At 43.3% G+C, this 14,537-nt stretch overlaps 1 protein-coding gene across 3 annotated transcripts in view; it reads left to right on the top strand.

The window, feature by feature from the left end:
• The window catches only part of APBA1 (amyloid beta precursor protein binding family A member 1), a 236,676-nt gene that overhangs the window by 163,083 nt on the left and 59,056 nt on the right, over positions 1–14,537 (top strand). For all 3 annotated transcript variants that reach the window (XR_012724756.1, XM_075317860.1, XM_075317848.1), the window contains exons 3-5: positions 4,267–4,362; positions 8,723–8,762; positions 12,164–12,309. Coding sequence is in view for 2 of the 3 variants with exons in the window: in XM_075317860.1 (XP_075173975.1) it covers positions 4,267–4,362; positions 8,723–8,762; positions 12,164–12,309 (282 nt within the window). In the remaining variant the exon portion in view is untranslated. The remainder of the gene's footprint in view (positions 1–4,266; positions 4,363–8,722; positions 8,763–12,163; positions 12,310–14,537) is intronic.

The raw sequence follows: 14,537 nt of genomic DNA, 5'->3' as shown, positions 1-14,537 counted from the left end.
GAAAGTGAATTGTAGATCAGTCATTAGGCTGCTGTATAATTATCTTAATGATTTTGGAGCACATATTTTTCACTATGTTGACCTGTCATTTTATAGGATTCTGTAACGTAATCTTTTACATATTACATAGCTCATGTTAAGGGTTTCTAGCAATCCAAACTGTTACAGAAGAGAACAATGAATGTCAGCCTTTAACACTAGAACTACTGAGGTAGTCATTTTGACTACTTTGCACCATGTATTTCCATATAGGTGTCACGAGTCCAGTAGTTCTAGTGTTAAACGATTGTTATGCTCAATATTCAGTGCCAGTTCCAAAAATCCACATTGAAAGTGTGAAGTGCCTTTATAGCATTTGTCCTGTAATCTTTTTTCGGGGGTTTGCAGCTCCTCTGCTTCGCAGCTTCCTGTTTACAGGGTGGGCGGTGCAATGCTCATCAAGATTGACAGTTCGGACTAGTGGCGTGGACGCAAAGCTGATCCAAACTGTGCTCTTTTCCATGCTACAAGCAGAGGCAGCTTTTGCTCCTCGGTGTCAATGTGACTGCGTCTGTCGTGCCAGATCCGAAAATACACCTGGCGAGTGGCGTAACACAGAGGGAACACCAGGGTAACAATACAACAGAAGGCGTTGGCAGAAGAGGGGAGCGGCGTTACTGCCTAACACTTACCTGATACTGATCACTACACTCCCTAATGTCCCTACACAGGTCCATCCCCCGTACTCCGATCACATTCCTAGGCCCTGAACTCAAACTCACCCTGACTAATGAAGGCCAGCAAGATGCTAGTCTTGCAGCTGCAATAAGACAACACAAGTAAGACAACACAAGATAGGAAAGACAAACAGGTGAGGAAAGACACAACAACTAACATTCCAACGGGAACTTCTCAGCTGCAACTGATGCAATACCTGCAGAGAGTGGCTCCTTCTAAATGGACAGCATAGGTATGAGCTATAGCCGGCATAGGAAAGAGTGAGGAGTAAATATTTATAGCACAAGGGAGTGGCTGTAGCTGAGATTCCAACTACCTGTCAGATTACTGCAGGATACAAATGAACCTTAACCCCTTCAGTATCGAATGGAATTAATCATGCTTCAACTCAAGGTAAATAATGAATGGGCACTAAATCGAATCTGTGATCAAAACACGTTGTGACCTTGTGATTAAAAATCGGCGTGGGAGAAGAGCAGGACTAAAGTTGGCTGCATCCAGCAGTCTGGTCACATTTAGAGCGACCCTGGCAGGCTATAAAGGTTAGAACCTGCGAGAGGAGCGTATCTCTTGCCTAGGCACCTGGCTACTCTGAGGCTGCAGGCTGGATTGTAATCGAAGAAGATGTACTCAATGGAATTAAAAATTCCTACATTATTGTGAACTGATCGGATTCTGAACCTCATGTTCAGTTTTGTAAATTTTGCCCAGTGTCATTAGATCAATGTATGATTTATGGATGTGCGGCCCATGTCTTTCTCTACACTATAGTGGATTTTTAATTATGGGTAAATTTCAAAGTTTCTTGTTTTCTACAAGCACCTTGCAGTTTTAATAATTAATGAAAATGAGGCAACCCCCTTTAGGTGCCATTATACTAACATAAATGTTAGCCATCCGGTTATATATCCCGGTTTCACCATACACAAGCTCTCTTGGTTGCGGTGGATATGTGTATTCAATGTGCAAGTGCGGCAAACAGCTTATTGCCTGGGAGAACAGAAGGATCAGGAGTCAAGAGTCAACTCGCTGATCCTTCTCTCACCTGTCAGGGGCAGATACAAGTACACACTAATGGCCAGTCTGTTCCACTGAAATCAGCGAGCTGGACTAATTTTTCTCAAATGCATATGGGGGTCATTAGGTGTCAATATTAGTCTCTTATCTGTTGCTGACTTACCAACTGATTTTGTCAGGTTTTAAGATAGTTTATGTCAATTTTAATACATGAAGTGTAGCATTTTATTAGAATGTTATGGGTTTGATGTTTTTTGTTTTATTTTTACAAAGAAAGACAGCTGGTATTTTTCTTTTTACTTTAATGGCAAAAAAAACAAAATGGGAAAACTGTTTCCAGTTTTTTTACATGTTGCACCTCTTGGCAGTTTTACACTTGTTCCTAGAATAGCGTATTTGAGAAAAAAAACTTTTGGTTCACATACCAGTCTTGTATGTCCAGCAACTTTCTTGATTCTCATGCTCTTTAACCTGCCGTCCACTCTTTTTGAGAAGATGGTTCCTCTTTATCAGTATTCTGCCAGCACTGTACGATCTGGAACTTCCCTTGTCTCACTTCCTAGCAGTTTTTCTTCTTGCCATTATTCAATAGCTTGCCTGCCCTGAATTGAAACCCTTCATTTAAGTCATGCTTGTACATGGTTTGACAGAGATGAGAGCAGTAGAGCAGTAGCAGAGAAACCGAGACCCACCTCCATTTCTAGTAACCTGTCTTTGCTACTAGAGACAGATTACATTTTACAGCAGACAGTAAACAGTAAGATAGAAGGGAAATATATACAGTGGGTACGGAAAGTATTCAGACCCCTTTACATTTTTCATCCTTCCATTCTTCCTTGCAGATCTTCTCCAGTTCTATCAGTTTGGATGGTGAACGTTGGTGGACATACATTTTCAGATCTCTCCAGAGATGCTCAATTGGGTTTAGGTCAGGGCTCTGGCTGGGCCAGTCAAGAATGGTCACTGAGTTGTTCTGAAGTCACTCCTTTGTTATTTTAGCATTGTTTTGTTAGAAGGTGAACCTTCGGACAAGTCTGAGGACCAGAGCACTCTGGTAGAGGTTTTCTTCCAGGATATCTCTGTACTTGGCCGCATTCATCTTTCCTCCAATTTCAACCAGTTGTCTTGTCCCTGCAGCTGAAAAACACCCATATAACATGATGCTGCCACCACCATGTTTCACTGTTGGGATTGTGTTGGGCAGGTGATGAGCAGTGCTTGTTTTTCTCCACTTATACCGCTTAGAATTATCACCAAAAGGTTCTATTTTCAGACCAGAGAATCTCATTTCTCATAGTCTGTGAGTTCTTCATGTGTTTTTTTTGCAAACTCTGTGCGGGCTTTCATATGTCTTGCACTGAGGAGAGGCTTCCGCCAGGCCACTCTGCCATAAAAGCCAGACTGGTGGAGGGCAGCCGTGATGGTTGACTTTGTGGAACTTTCTCACATCTCCCTACTGCATCTCTGGAGCTCAGCCACAGTGATCTTGGGGTTCTTCTTTACCTTTCTCACAAAGGCTCTTCTCCCACGATTGCTCTGTTTGGCTGGACAGCCAGGTCTAGGAAGAGTTCTAGTGGTCCTAAACTTCTTCCATTTAAGGATTATGGAGGCCAATGTGCTCTTAGGAACCTTGAGTACTGCAAAAAAAATTTTTGTAACCTTGGCCAGATCTGTGTCTTGTCACAATTCTGTCTCTGAGCTCCTTGGGCAGTTCCTTTAACCTCATAATTCTCATTTGGTCTGACATGCACTGTGAGCTGTGAGGCCTTATTTAGACAGGTGTGTGCCTTTCCAAATCAAGTCCTATCAGTTTAATTAAAGGGAACCTGTCACCAGATTTGGCGACTATAACCTGCAGCTACCACCAGTGGGCTCTTATACACAGCATGTTAGAATGCTGTATATAAAAGCCCAGGCCACTGTGTAGAATGTAAAAATCACTTTATAATACTCACCTAACAGGCGGTGTGGTGCAGACAGGTTGGATGGGTGTCTCCGTTGTCCGGATCTGGCGCCTCCTCTTTTGGCCATCTTTGTCCTCCTTCTGAAGCCTGGGTGTATGTCACGTCTTACGTCATGCACACAGGCCAGCATTGAGGTCCAACGCAGGCGCACTTTGATCTGCCCTGAGCAGGGCAGATCAAAGTGTAGTAGTGCACCTGCGCAGGACCTCAATGTCGGCAGTTTTCACATCTAAACGCCATGGATAAAATAGTGCACTAATAATAAATAATAATAATAATTTGCAGATTATATATTTATCTAGGTGTCTGGAAATACAGTGCCCAATCTCTGTAGACCTATGCTTCTTAAGTTAAAGGACAAATCCTTTTCATATAAAAAATACACAGAATTGAGCCTCTAGAAACTGTGACATGAAAATGTGGTTTACTGGCCCTCTCCATTAGTATATTTTTTTAGACCAATATGTTCCATTCACTAAAATTAAAACTTTTTTGACTAATTGATCTATTTCATTAATCGTTAACAATTTTTCTTTTTGCTGTGTTTTTTTTTCTTATTTTGTTTCAGTCTCCATCTCCCGATTCTTCCACGCAGGGAGCAGAGTCCACCAACCGACATCGTCAGAATGCCTGCGAGTCAGCAGAATCCTCTTCTAATAAAGAGGTAGGCTTACTTTTCTGCAAACGTCACTTTTGTCGCTTTCATGCAATGAGTAATTAACCTTTAGAACTTTTGTTATATATGAGTTCCCTTTTAATAGTAAGCAGATTAGTAAGGCCGCTTTCACACTGCGTTCCTCTCCCTATTCAGTGGTCCCGTCGGGTCTTCTATACGAACCCCCGCAAGACAGGTTTCGGACGTATGCGCTCACGGGGACACTATTAAGGTATGTGTGCAGGATCAGGACCCGTTGCATCCTAGAGCGGCGGGTCCTGACCTGTGGGCCCACGAGTCTCCTCCGCATGAGAATGCAGGAGACCACAGCTGCTTGTGCCCACCATCAAGGTTCGGGCCGCTGCGGTCTCTCTTGTGTTTTCCCTATGGAGGAAGAATTTACATGCTAGCGGCTCGGAAAGCCACACTGCAGGTCATTTTTCACTATGGGCCATACACGAACAGTGGGCATGGGATTTCTAGAAATCCCATCCACTGTGTTTGTACTATACATCGCAGCGTTTTGGACGCAGCTGAAGCATGCTGTGTCCATAACACTGTGAACACTGATCATGGCATGTACCCCAATGGTGCAGACGGAGTCAACGTGTGCTGTGTCATGCACCATTTTCGGGAGTATATGCTTGCTGGAGAAAGACACCAAGGCGCAGTCTACTACGTCTTGGTGTCCTCCTACAATAGGAGTATACGACCGAAAATGGTGCATAACAGAGCATTATAGCCAGTTGCCCTATCGGTGCATATGTCAGACACCTGTTTTGCGGTGGGTTTGGACAGAAAACTTGACGGGACCACTGAATGAGGAAAGGATCGCAGTGTGAAAGCAGCCTTACAGCAGTGCACATCTGCCTGAGTATGCATTCAAAACTGGGAACCTCTAGCTGCAAATACATGCATTTAAGTAAAAAAAAACTTCCCCAGAGTTGGACAACCCATTTAATATCAACCGTATATATTAGCCCCATAGTGATATATGGCGTATGTATCCGCCATAAGCATATGTTACTTTGTGCTTTACTACTTTTTTAGTTGCTATAAATTGCCGAGCTTCTGCTGTAACTGCTAGGACCAGGATTGTACCCTGTCCTAGCAGTTTAATCATTCATATTCTGCTGGCAGTGGTGACAGCAGCACATGAACAGTTTGACAGAGGGAAAGCTTTCCCTTTGTAACCCCTTCAGCGATTGTGAGGTGCCAATGGATTGTTATGGCAACTGGAGACCTGACAAAGCCTTCCTGGTTTGCAATACACTGTACCCAAACAGATCCCGCCAGATTCGGGCTCTGATACCTGTCAGTCACTCTCTGAAAAGATAGTCTAATATCCAAAGCACTACTCAGGCCTCTGTCACACGTTTGTGCCTCCGGTACGTGTTTTGCAGTTTTTTCACGTACCGGAGACACGTACACACGTACACCAATGTTACCCTATGGTAACTGGCACACTAACATAAATCCACACGGAACGTGTGTCCGTGTGGATTGTACGTTTGTACGTGTTTAAAAAATGCCGACATATCCGTTTTTCTCCGGCATCACGGGTGTCACACGGCCCGCACCCGTACCACACGGATGTAGTGTGGATGCGGTCCCGTGTGACACGCGCCGGAGAAACACGTGTCATTATTTTAACAAATACCTCCTTCAGCCCTGCAGAATCGTCTGCTATAAACAGTTGCTGCTGGCCGGCGCTCATTATGAACGTGTTAAGGAGGTGGGCGTGATGTCACGGGCGCTGATCTCCGCTCCTCCGCTCGGCCGGAAGCAGCATCAGCGGGGAGTGGGCGGGGCTGGAGCCGAAGATTAGTACCCTGGACAGCAGCAAGGACCACGTGAGTTTGTAAATTACCGGTTCTCCGTGTGTTATCGTGGATGGCACATGTAGAACACACGTAGCCCGCACGTACCCGAGACGCGTACTTACCTAACGCAACATGCAAGGAAAATACGTGTCTCACGGCACGTGCGTGATTTTCATGTGAGTGTGGCAGAGGCCTCAGGTAGTGCTGTGTATTTCTGATGTGATCGTAAGAGAGCATGCTAAAATCTCCTTCAGGGAATAATAAATATTGTAAAAAAAAGTGTCAAATGTAAAGCCATGTGCACACGTTGAGTATTTGTAAGCCAAAACCAGAAGTGGGTGATAATTACAGAAGTGGTGCTCGTATTTCTATTATACTTTTCCTCTGATTGTTCTACTCCTGGATTTGGCTTATACTGAGGTAAAAATCTCACGAAATACTGAGGTAAAAACTCGCCAAATACATCTCCATTGACAAGAAACTATATAACTATATAAATTTTATATCGCCATAATCGTGCAAACTCACAAAATAAGGTTAACATCTTGTTTATGCATCATTTGAACAGCAGTTCTGTTATTTTTTTGATATTTCTCCCTACAAAAAGTTAAATATAACATTAAAAGTTAAGATAACATTGATAATAAGTTACCGTATTTTCCGGCATATAAGACGACTGGGCGTATAAGACGATTCCCAACTTTTCCAGTTAAAATATTGAGTTTGGGATATACCATATATACTCGAGTATAAGCAGACCCGAGTACTGAGCCCATTGTTTAGTAATGTCCCCTGCATCAATGAGCCTATTGTTTAGTAATATCCTCCTACTGGTCCCCTTCTTGTCCCCTATTATGCCGTTGTTTACACACAATAAAAGATATTCTCACATGTCCTCCGCTCCTGCTTCTTGCAGACCGCAGGCAAACAGACCCCCTCCGTGATAGGAGGGCCGCTGCAGGCTGCCGTCATGGCTTCAATGCAGTTGAATGCTTTATGGCGCCACAAAGCATTCAGCTGCTGTAAAGCACTCACAGCAGCGGCGGCCTTGTGTATTGGATGCGATCATGGAGGAGTGATTTTTGTGGACCACAGGCACATAGACCCCCTCCATGATCACGTCCAACACACAGGGCCGCCGCTGCTGTCAGCGCTTTACTGCAGTTGAATGCTTTGTGGCACCGTAAAGCATTCAGCTGCAGTTAAGCCATGACGTCATCCTGCAGCGACTGCTCCGTGCTCCGGACGCTATCACGGAGGGGTCTGTGTGTCTGCAGTCTGCAAGAACTAGCTGGAGGCACCGCGGGAACGGAGGACAGGTGAGAATATCTTTTATTGTGTGTAAACAACTGCAGTAAAGCCATGACTGCAGACAGCAGCACTGTGCACCGCCGTATTAGATGACACCCGGCGTATAAGACGACCCCCGACTTTTGAGAAGATTTTCAGGGGTAATACGGTATATGTACCCCAAAATGCAGTCATTGATGAATACAACGCCTGCTGAAAAAAACAAACCCACATACAGGTGTGTCAACAAAAAATTGACAGTACTATCGCTCCTCGATTGTGACAGTGGAAAAACAAAAAAAAATTGCAAAATTTGCTGTCTTAAGAGTCTAAAATGGACAAGTCCTTAAAGAGCACCTGCCACCAAACCAAATTAGTTTTTGCTTTTATTTTATCCCCATTGCTCCCCTGATTATTCAGCTTTTTGTTTTTATAAAATCCACCATATAGTTGCAGAGATGAGTTTTTTATTTAGTGCTGATCTTTACCAGGGGGCGTGGCTAACAGAATTGTGTGGGGGTGTGTCTTTAGGCTGCGCTGTGTAATCTCCTGCAAGCCACACCCTCTTTGTAAAGACCATAAAAATTACCACCAAATTAAAAGGCTCATATCTCTAGAACCGTATGGCGGATCTGTAGAAAACAAAAAGCAGAATACTCTGTGGAGCAGTGGACATAAAATACGAGTACAAAGTGACCTAGTGACTGCTCTCCTTTAAGTGATTAATACAGAACTCCTTTTAGTATGGTTGTTATCTGGGTATAGTATTTAATAGTACGCAATGTAATATTTTATGATCGTTAGTGTTTATGTATGAACTGATATACTTACATTTTGGTCCACTTGTGTCTTTGATTCAGTCAAATGTTTTCCTCCAGGCTTCACAGGCGTGAGAATAAAGACAAAAGATATCAATGTTTTACCACACTTTCAGTTTCAGCCCCTGGAAATCCTGCGATCTTCTGACAGTCTCCTAGGCAGTAACTTCACGAGGTAGCATGCAGTGTTTGCAAGCATTACCCAAGTGCCAAACCAGGAGCCTGCAGATACAACCCTCACCTCCCTATTACTGAACCATTCTAATAAATCCCCTAATAACTGCTAATAGTCTGACAACAGTCTAATTCTCCTTAACAAGCCGCAGTCGGACTGCATTTGCTCTCTTTTGTGTGACGCGTGCATGATGCCGGTTTATTTTACCTTGCTGCATATGTCTTACTTGTGTTTAATACAAACGTTGTTTGTCTTAATTACAGTCCAGAAAGAGCCTGGCTTCATTCCCGACCTACGTAGAAGGTAAGAATGAGGATAGATTGCCATTGATAATCCGAAGTGCCAGCTTTGCACGTTGCTTTCATTGCCACGGCACATCTAACCCTTGTATCCTATTGGAACGTCCTTATCAATATACAGTGTATATGAAAACCAGTGACCGACTCTGGGTCATTTTGTGTTTGCGTTTTACGTAGATATAGATATATATGAGCTTTCTGTCGGAGGATTTAGGAAATCATTTTAGGCACTGTTCTTTTATTTTAACAAATATGGCAACAAATCCGCAAGCATCTCCAAGGGAAGTCTGCAGCCGCAGATCCGCACAAAAAGTGTGAACCCCCTGCAGATTCTCCTGTGGACTGGGCACATTATTTCCTGTTAAAAACAAAAAGATCCCCCAGCTACCAGGTCTTGGCGCAGGGATGCGCCAAGACCTACCATGGCTTTCATGCTGGTCTTGGCGCATCCCGGCCTTCTGTGGTGATGTTGGATGTCAGGTCACAACTACAGCTCAAGCCTCTGATTCAGATCGGTTGTCGATATCACAGGACGTCACCTTGGGCGGCCGCAATGTGACTAGACTGGCATGGGAACCTTGCTAGGACCACCACTGGAAGAAAATATCTTCTTTTTTCATTTTTAACTTACGAAGTTTGCTGCGTGGCCAACAGTGGACCCACAACAAATCCCACAGAGTTGTGTTTTCACTGCGGATTCAAGCCATCTCATTCATGCCTATGGGGAAAATCCACCAAATTGCTATGGATTGCAGCATCGGCAAAATATGTACATTTTCAGCCTCAAAATAAAAACGGCGTGTTGATGAGATTAAAAAGAAATTTCACTACCTTTGCTGGTACAGTAGTCTACTGTGGATTTTCTGGCCAGAAAATTGCAGAATGCCCGCTTTGCCTAAAAATACCCTTATTGCCGGCTTTAGCGTATATCACATTACTCTATGTATCGGCCAAGTCTCCTTATGGAGCTTCATTCACAGAATAATCACATAAAACCAATCTTCTTCCAGACAGGTCATCTAGCTAGAAGTGAATTTACCGTTGGCTTTTAATCAATATATGTATCTATCACTAAATGGCAGAATCTTATCAGTAGGGTTTATTGGGAAGTATGAGCTCTGTTCTCCCTTGAAGCGGAGTACATGTGTGCCATATAATTACCGTTACTTCCAGCGCAGGCCATTACTTCCAGCTTGCGGTATATTTATCACCGCAGGCTTGCCATCCCTTTGTGATGGAGGAATTCAGTTTTGCAGTAGGGTTTTTAGTTTAATAGCAGGAGAAGGGAACACTGACCGCTGGTCTACCTGAGTGACAGCTGCTGTCGAATAGTTTAGTCTCTTTCTGTCTATTACAAGCTTAGGAAAATGTATTAAAGGCGTGTTGTCTTGAGAATAACTGAATATACGGTAGTTGTTTTTATGTATATTAGGCTGGAAAAGAACTTGACTATTTATGTGTTGTATGTTACTTTTATCTTATTCTAGTTATGGAGTCCTAATATTTGATTAATTGAATAAGTGACTATATAAAACTTGTAAATCTAGTGTTTTCAGAGGATAGATACTGCTCTCACCTCCTGATCCTCTCCGGACGAGGGGTCCACCAACCCCGTCCTGCTTGGTGAGGCAGCACACAACGAATAGAAAGGTGGCTGCCTGGGTCCTGTCAATATGCAATAATTGTCCAAACTTGCTCATACCCTTCCCTTTGTAACAATTTAAAATTTACAATGGTGCCTTTAAAGGGGTTGTCCACTACTTTTAAACACCATATCAATGAGGCATAATTGTGCAAAAGGGAAAAATAACATAATCACCTAGTGGATTAGTAACATTCTCCAGTTCTGCTGCCAGTATCCACCACCCGTTTTTTGGCTTCCTCTTCCGATGGGTCATGTACACTATCCTTGACCCATTATTAAAGTGGTTAAAGCAGTGGTCATCCCCTCTTAGTTGCAATATTAAAGCATCTAAGATGCCTTTTAGATTTTCTGTCCCTTGTGGGGTTCACAAATCCCATATTCTTATTTCAAGTCCATCCAATAAAGTCAAGAAAGATAACAAAGTACCATAAATATAACACGCACTAACAAAGAGCAAGCATGTTACTATATGGGTGCAGTCATCATGGTGGACATTATTTAAAGGGAACAGTATGAATGCAGCCTGTTACTGGATTATCTGTAACTATTACCATGTTGCATAAGAATGGTATATTAATATTGGTGGACATTGAAATAGACCCAATAAAAAACTTAATATAATTAATTAAAAATATTTAAAGTGGAACTAAACTTTATTTTTTTTTAACTTCATGGTTGTTCATTCAAAGTTCTAAATCTTTGCAATATGTTTCATTACCGTATTTTGCATCTTTCTGTTTTTATGTAAGTATGGGGGAGGGGGGCAAAGATCCTTATGAGGTAAGGCCATGTGTGCACTAGGCATTTTTTTCACGCTGCATTTTTTGTGCATTTTTGTCCGTAAAGATGCACAAACGCAAAAAAACGCACCCGCGGTAAAAAACGTGATGCGTTTTTGGCTGCGTTTTTGTGCACTGCATTCAGTGAGTGAAAAACGCTGTGAAAAACGCAGAAATAATTGACATGCTGCGTTTTTGTGGTCACCACAAAAACACAGCTACAAAAAAACGCTGTGTGCGGAAAGCACTCCTGAAAACTCATAGACATTGCTGGGGAAGCAATGTCACAGTGTTTTCAGCACAAAAACGCAGTAAAAACGCAGCAAAAACATCTAGTGCGCACAGGGCCTAAGAGTGTTTGTAAAAAGTGTTTGAATACAGATTCTTGCTAATGCAGCAGCTCAGTGCAGCTTGTAAAAGAGCACCTTACTGAAAGTACTGTTTTAACGGAATAGTTCATGCTGTTTTAGAAGTGGCTTTGAACTTCTGCTCCATAATGAACCAATACTTGCAAACACTCTCCCTATAGCTTCTCTGTTCTATTCCCCATAATCAGAGAGGAAGACTGTAAGTAGTGTTTGAATATGGTTGTTTGCTAGAGCAGCAGTTCAAAGAAGCTTCTAAGAGCACATGAACTAGGCAGAGCACTTTCATAAATAATAACCTAATAATAATAATATAATGTTGAGTGAGAAGGAAAGCCATAGAATATGACAGACCATATTACAATATGTAAAAAACTTTGCAAAAACTGTTAAATTAAATTAAAAAGGTTTAGCTACTCATATCGGAACCATTTTTTACCACATTTTAGTAAACAAAAGCAGTGTTTTAACACATACATACAGGTTATTGTAATCAGTGTAACTTATTTGTGATTAAATAAACACTTTTTCTTGCTCACATGCATTTTCCTAATGTGCTTTTGCTTTTTCATATTTTGAATGAAAAAAATACTGAAGTGTATATATTTTCTCCCAGTCCCTGGACCCTGTGATCCGGAAGATTTAATTGATGGCATAATATTTGCTGCCAATTACCTTGGTTCCACTCAGCTACTGTCTGATAAAACCCCTTCTAAGAATGTGCGCATGATGCAGGCACAAGAAGCCGTTAGTCGGATTAAGGTAAGGCGTTAAACATTCTCATCTATTGTGTTAGGAGATTATTCTGTTATCGCCCGGTTATATGTACTCAGATGTTGTAATTCGTCTTACCACAGTCTAATCGCAAACATAGATATAACTTAAATAATTCTAGAAATTTTTAACGGATCACTGAATATAAAATATCCTCTATAAAAACAAATTTCACAAATTCCTTCCTGAGCTCTCTGGCAACTGTTCCGATACTACCGTGTTTCCCCGAAAGTAAGACAGTGTCTTACATTCTTTTTACCCCCAAAAGTGCCACTATGTCTTACTTTCGGGGTATGTCTTATATTGGAAAAAATCCCACAGCAATCGCAGCAAGTCTCCATGCAATGTACCGTATGGGGACTTGCCGCGATTGCGCCCTAAGTGTACTGCAAGTTAAGGAAACTTAACCACCAGCGGCTGCACATGAGGGCACTGAGGCTGCGTGATTTTGTATGTTGTCCATGGTCCTGATGGACCACGGACAACATTACTGCAACATTTCAACATTTCTCGGTAGCCGCCGGCATGTGTCAGCTCTCAGCTGAGCGCTCAGCCGCCGGCATGTCAGGGCGTTCAGCTGAGCGCCAGACCGCCAGCATGTGTCAGCTCTCAGCTGAGCGCTCAGCCGCCGGTATGTCAGGGCGTTCAGCTGAGCGCCAGACCGCCGGCATGTGTCAGCTCTCAGCTGAGCGCTCAGCCGCCGGCATGTCAGGGCGTTCAGCTGAGCGCCAGACCGCCGGCATGTGTCAGCTCTCAGCTGAGCACTAAGCCGGCGGCATGTCAGGGCGCTCAGCTGAGCGCTCTGTCAGGGCGCTCAGCTGAGCGCTCGGCCGCCGGCATGTTAGGGCGCTCAGCTGAGCGCTTTGCCGCCGGCAAGTCAGGGCGTTCAGCTGAGTGCTTTGCCGCCGGCAAGTCAGGGCGCTCAGCTGAGCGCTCGGCCGCCGGCATGTCAGGGCGTTCAGCTGAGCGCTCGGCCGCTCTAACTGTACTGTAAAGAAGAAAATAAATAAATACATTTTTACTACGTCTTATTTTCGGGGTACGTCTTACATTAGCCGACCCCCCCAAAACCCCCACTACGTCTTACTATCGGGGGTGTCTTACTATCGGGGAAACACGGTATCTCATATTTTATTTCAAAATCTGTGAGAAATATGTATAGAATCGTTCTATATGTCACCCAAGAGATCAGCAATTTTACCTCCTTTCTGTTACCACATCAAGCGAAAACCTTGCTTTTTTCTGTAAGGCAACTGGCTGCAGCAGGAGCGCTTAGGCTGCTTTCACACATCCGGTTTTTGCCCTGCGGCACAATACGGCGCTCTGCAGAAAAACCGCAACAGTTGTTTTTTTTTGCCGCCGGTTGCGTTTTTTCCGCAAAGACTTGCATTAGCGCCGTATTAGGCCACATGGCGTTGCGTCCGTTTTTTGCCGGATGCGGCATATTTAGCCCATGCGGCGGCCGGATGGAACATTGCCTGGCACGTTTTTTGGTGCGGCGAAAAAAACGCATCGCGCCGGATCCGGCGCGATTCACAATGCAAGCCTATGGACGCCGGATGCAGCGTCCTGCGACAAAAAAAACGCATCCGGCTGCCGGCTGCGGTTTTTTGCACTGCACATGCTCAGTATCAAGCCGCATCCGTCAAAAACCGGACGGGCCGCATGGGAAAAACTTATGCAACGGATCCGTTTTTTTTTCGCCGCATCCATTGCATAGGTTTTTGAGCCGGATTGTGCCGCTCAGCACAAACCGGATGTGTGAAAGCAGCCTTACCTGTCTCTTTGTCTACTACATGAGATTAAAACTCTTGGTATGCAGCTTTGTGAACAAAATAAACTGTTTGATATGGGGTTTTTTTAGACATTGCTCAAAGCAGATGGGTATAAACTATTAGACTGTCTATATGATTTCAGAAATAGTTAGGTAGAGTGGTAATGCATTGAATTTAACAAAAGGGTTTCTCTGTAAATAGAGCAAACTTAATACCTAAAGGAAATGTCATTAGAAATAAATTCCTAAATATTTTTAATTAGCAAATCACAATCATTTTGTCTAGGAAGGTGATCACTATAGTCTTAAAATTGCTGCCACCTTGATACACTGACAGGAAGTTACACTAGTATAGTAATACAGACAGGTGCATCTGAATATATGTAGTAGAACGCTCCACTGCTGTGATATAGATAATACTGATGCCATGTAATGTCATTCA

Source organism: Anomaloglossus baeobatrachus, chromosome 1, assembly GCF_048569485.1.
Source record: "Anomaloglossus baeobatrachus isolate aAnoBae1 chromosome 1, aAnoBae1.hap1, whole genome shotgun sequence".
NCBI classification, from domain to species: Eukaryota; Metazoa; Chordata; class Amphibia; order Anura; family Aromobatidae; genus Anomaloglossus; species Anomaloglossus baeobatrachus.
The sequence above is the reverse complement of the archived record's forward strand: the minus strand, read 5'-3'. Positions and strand labels throughout refer to the sequence as shown.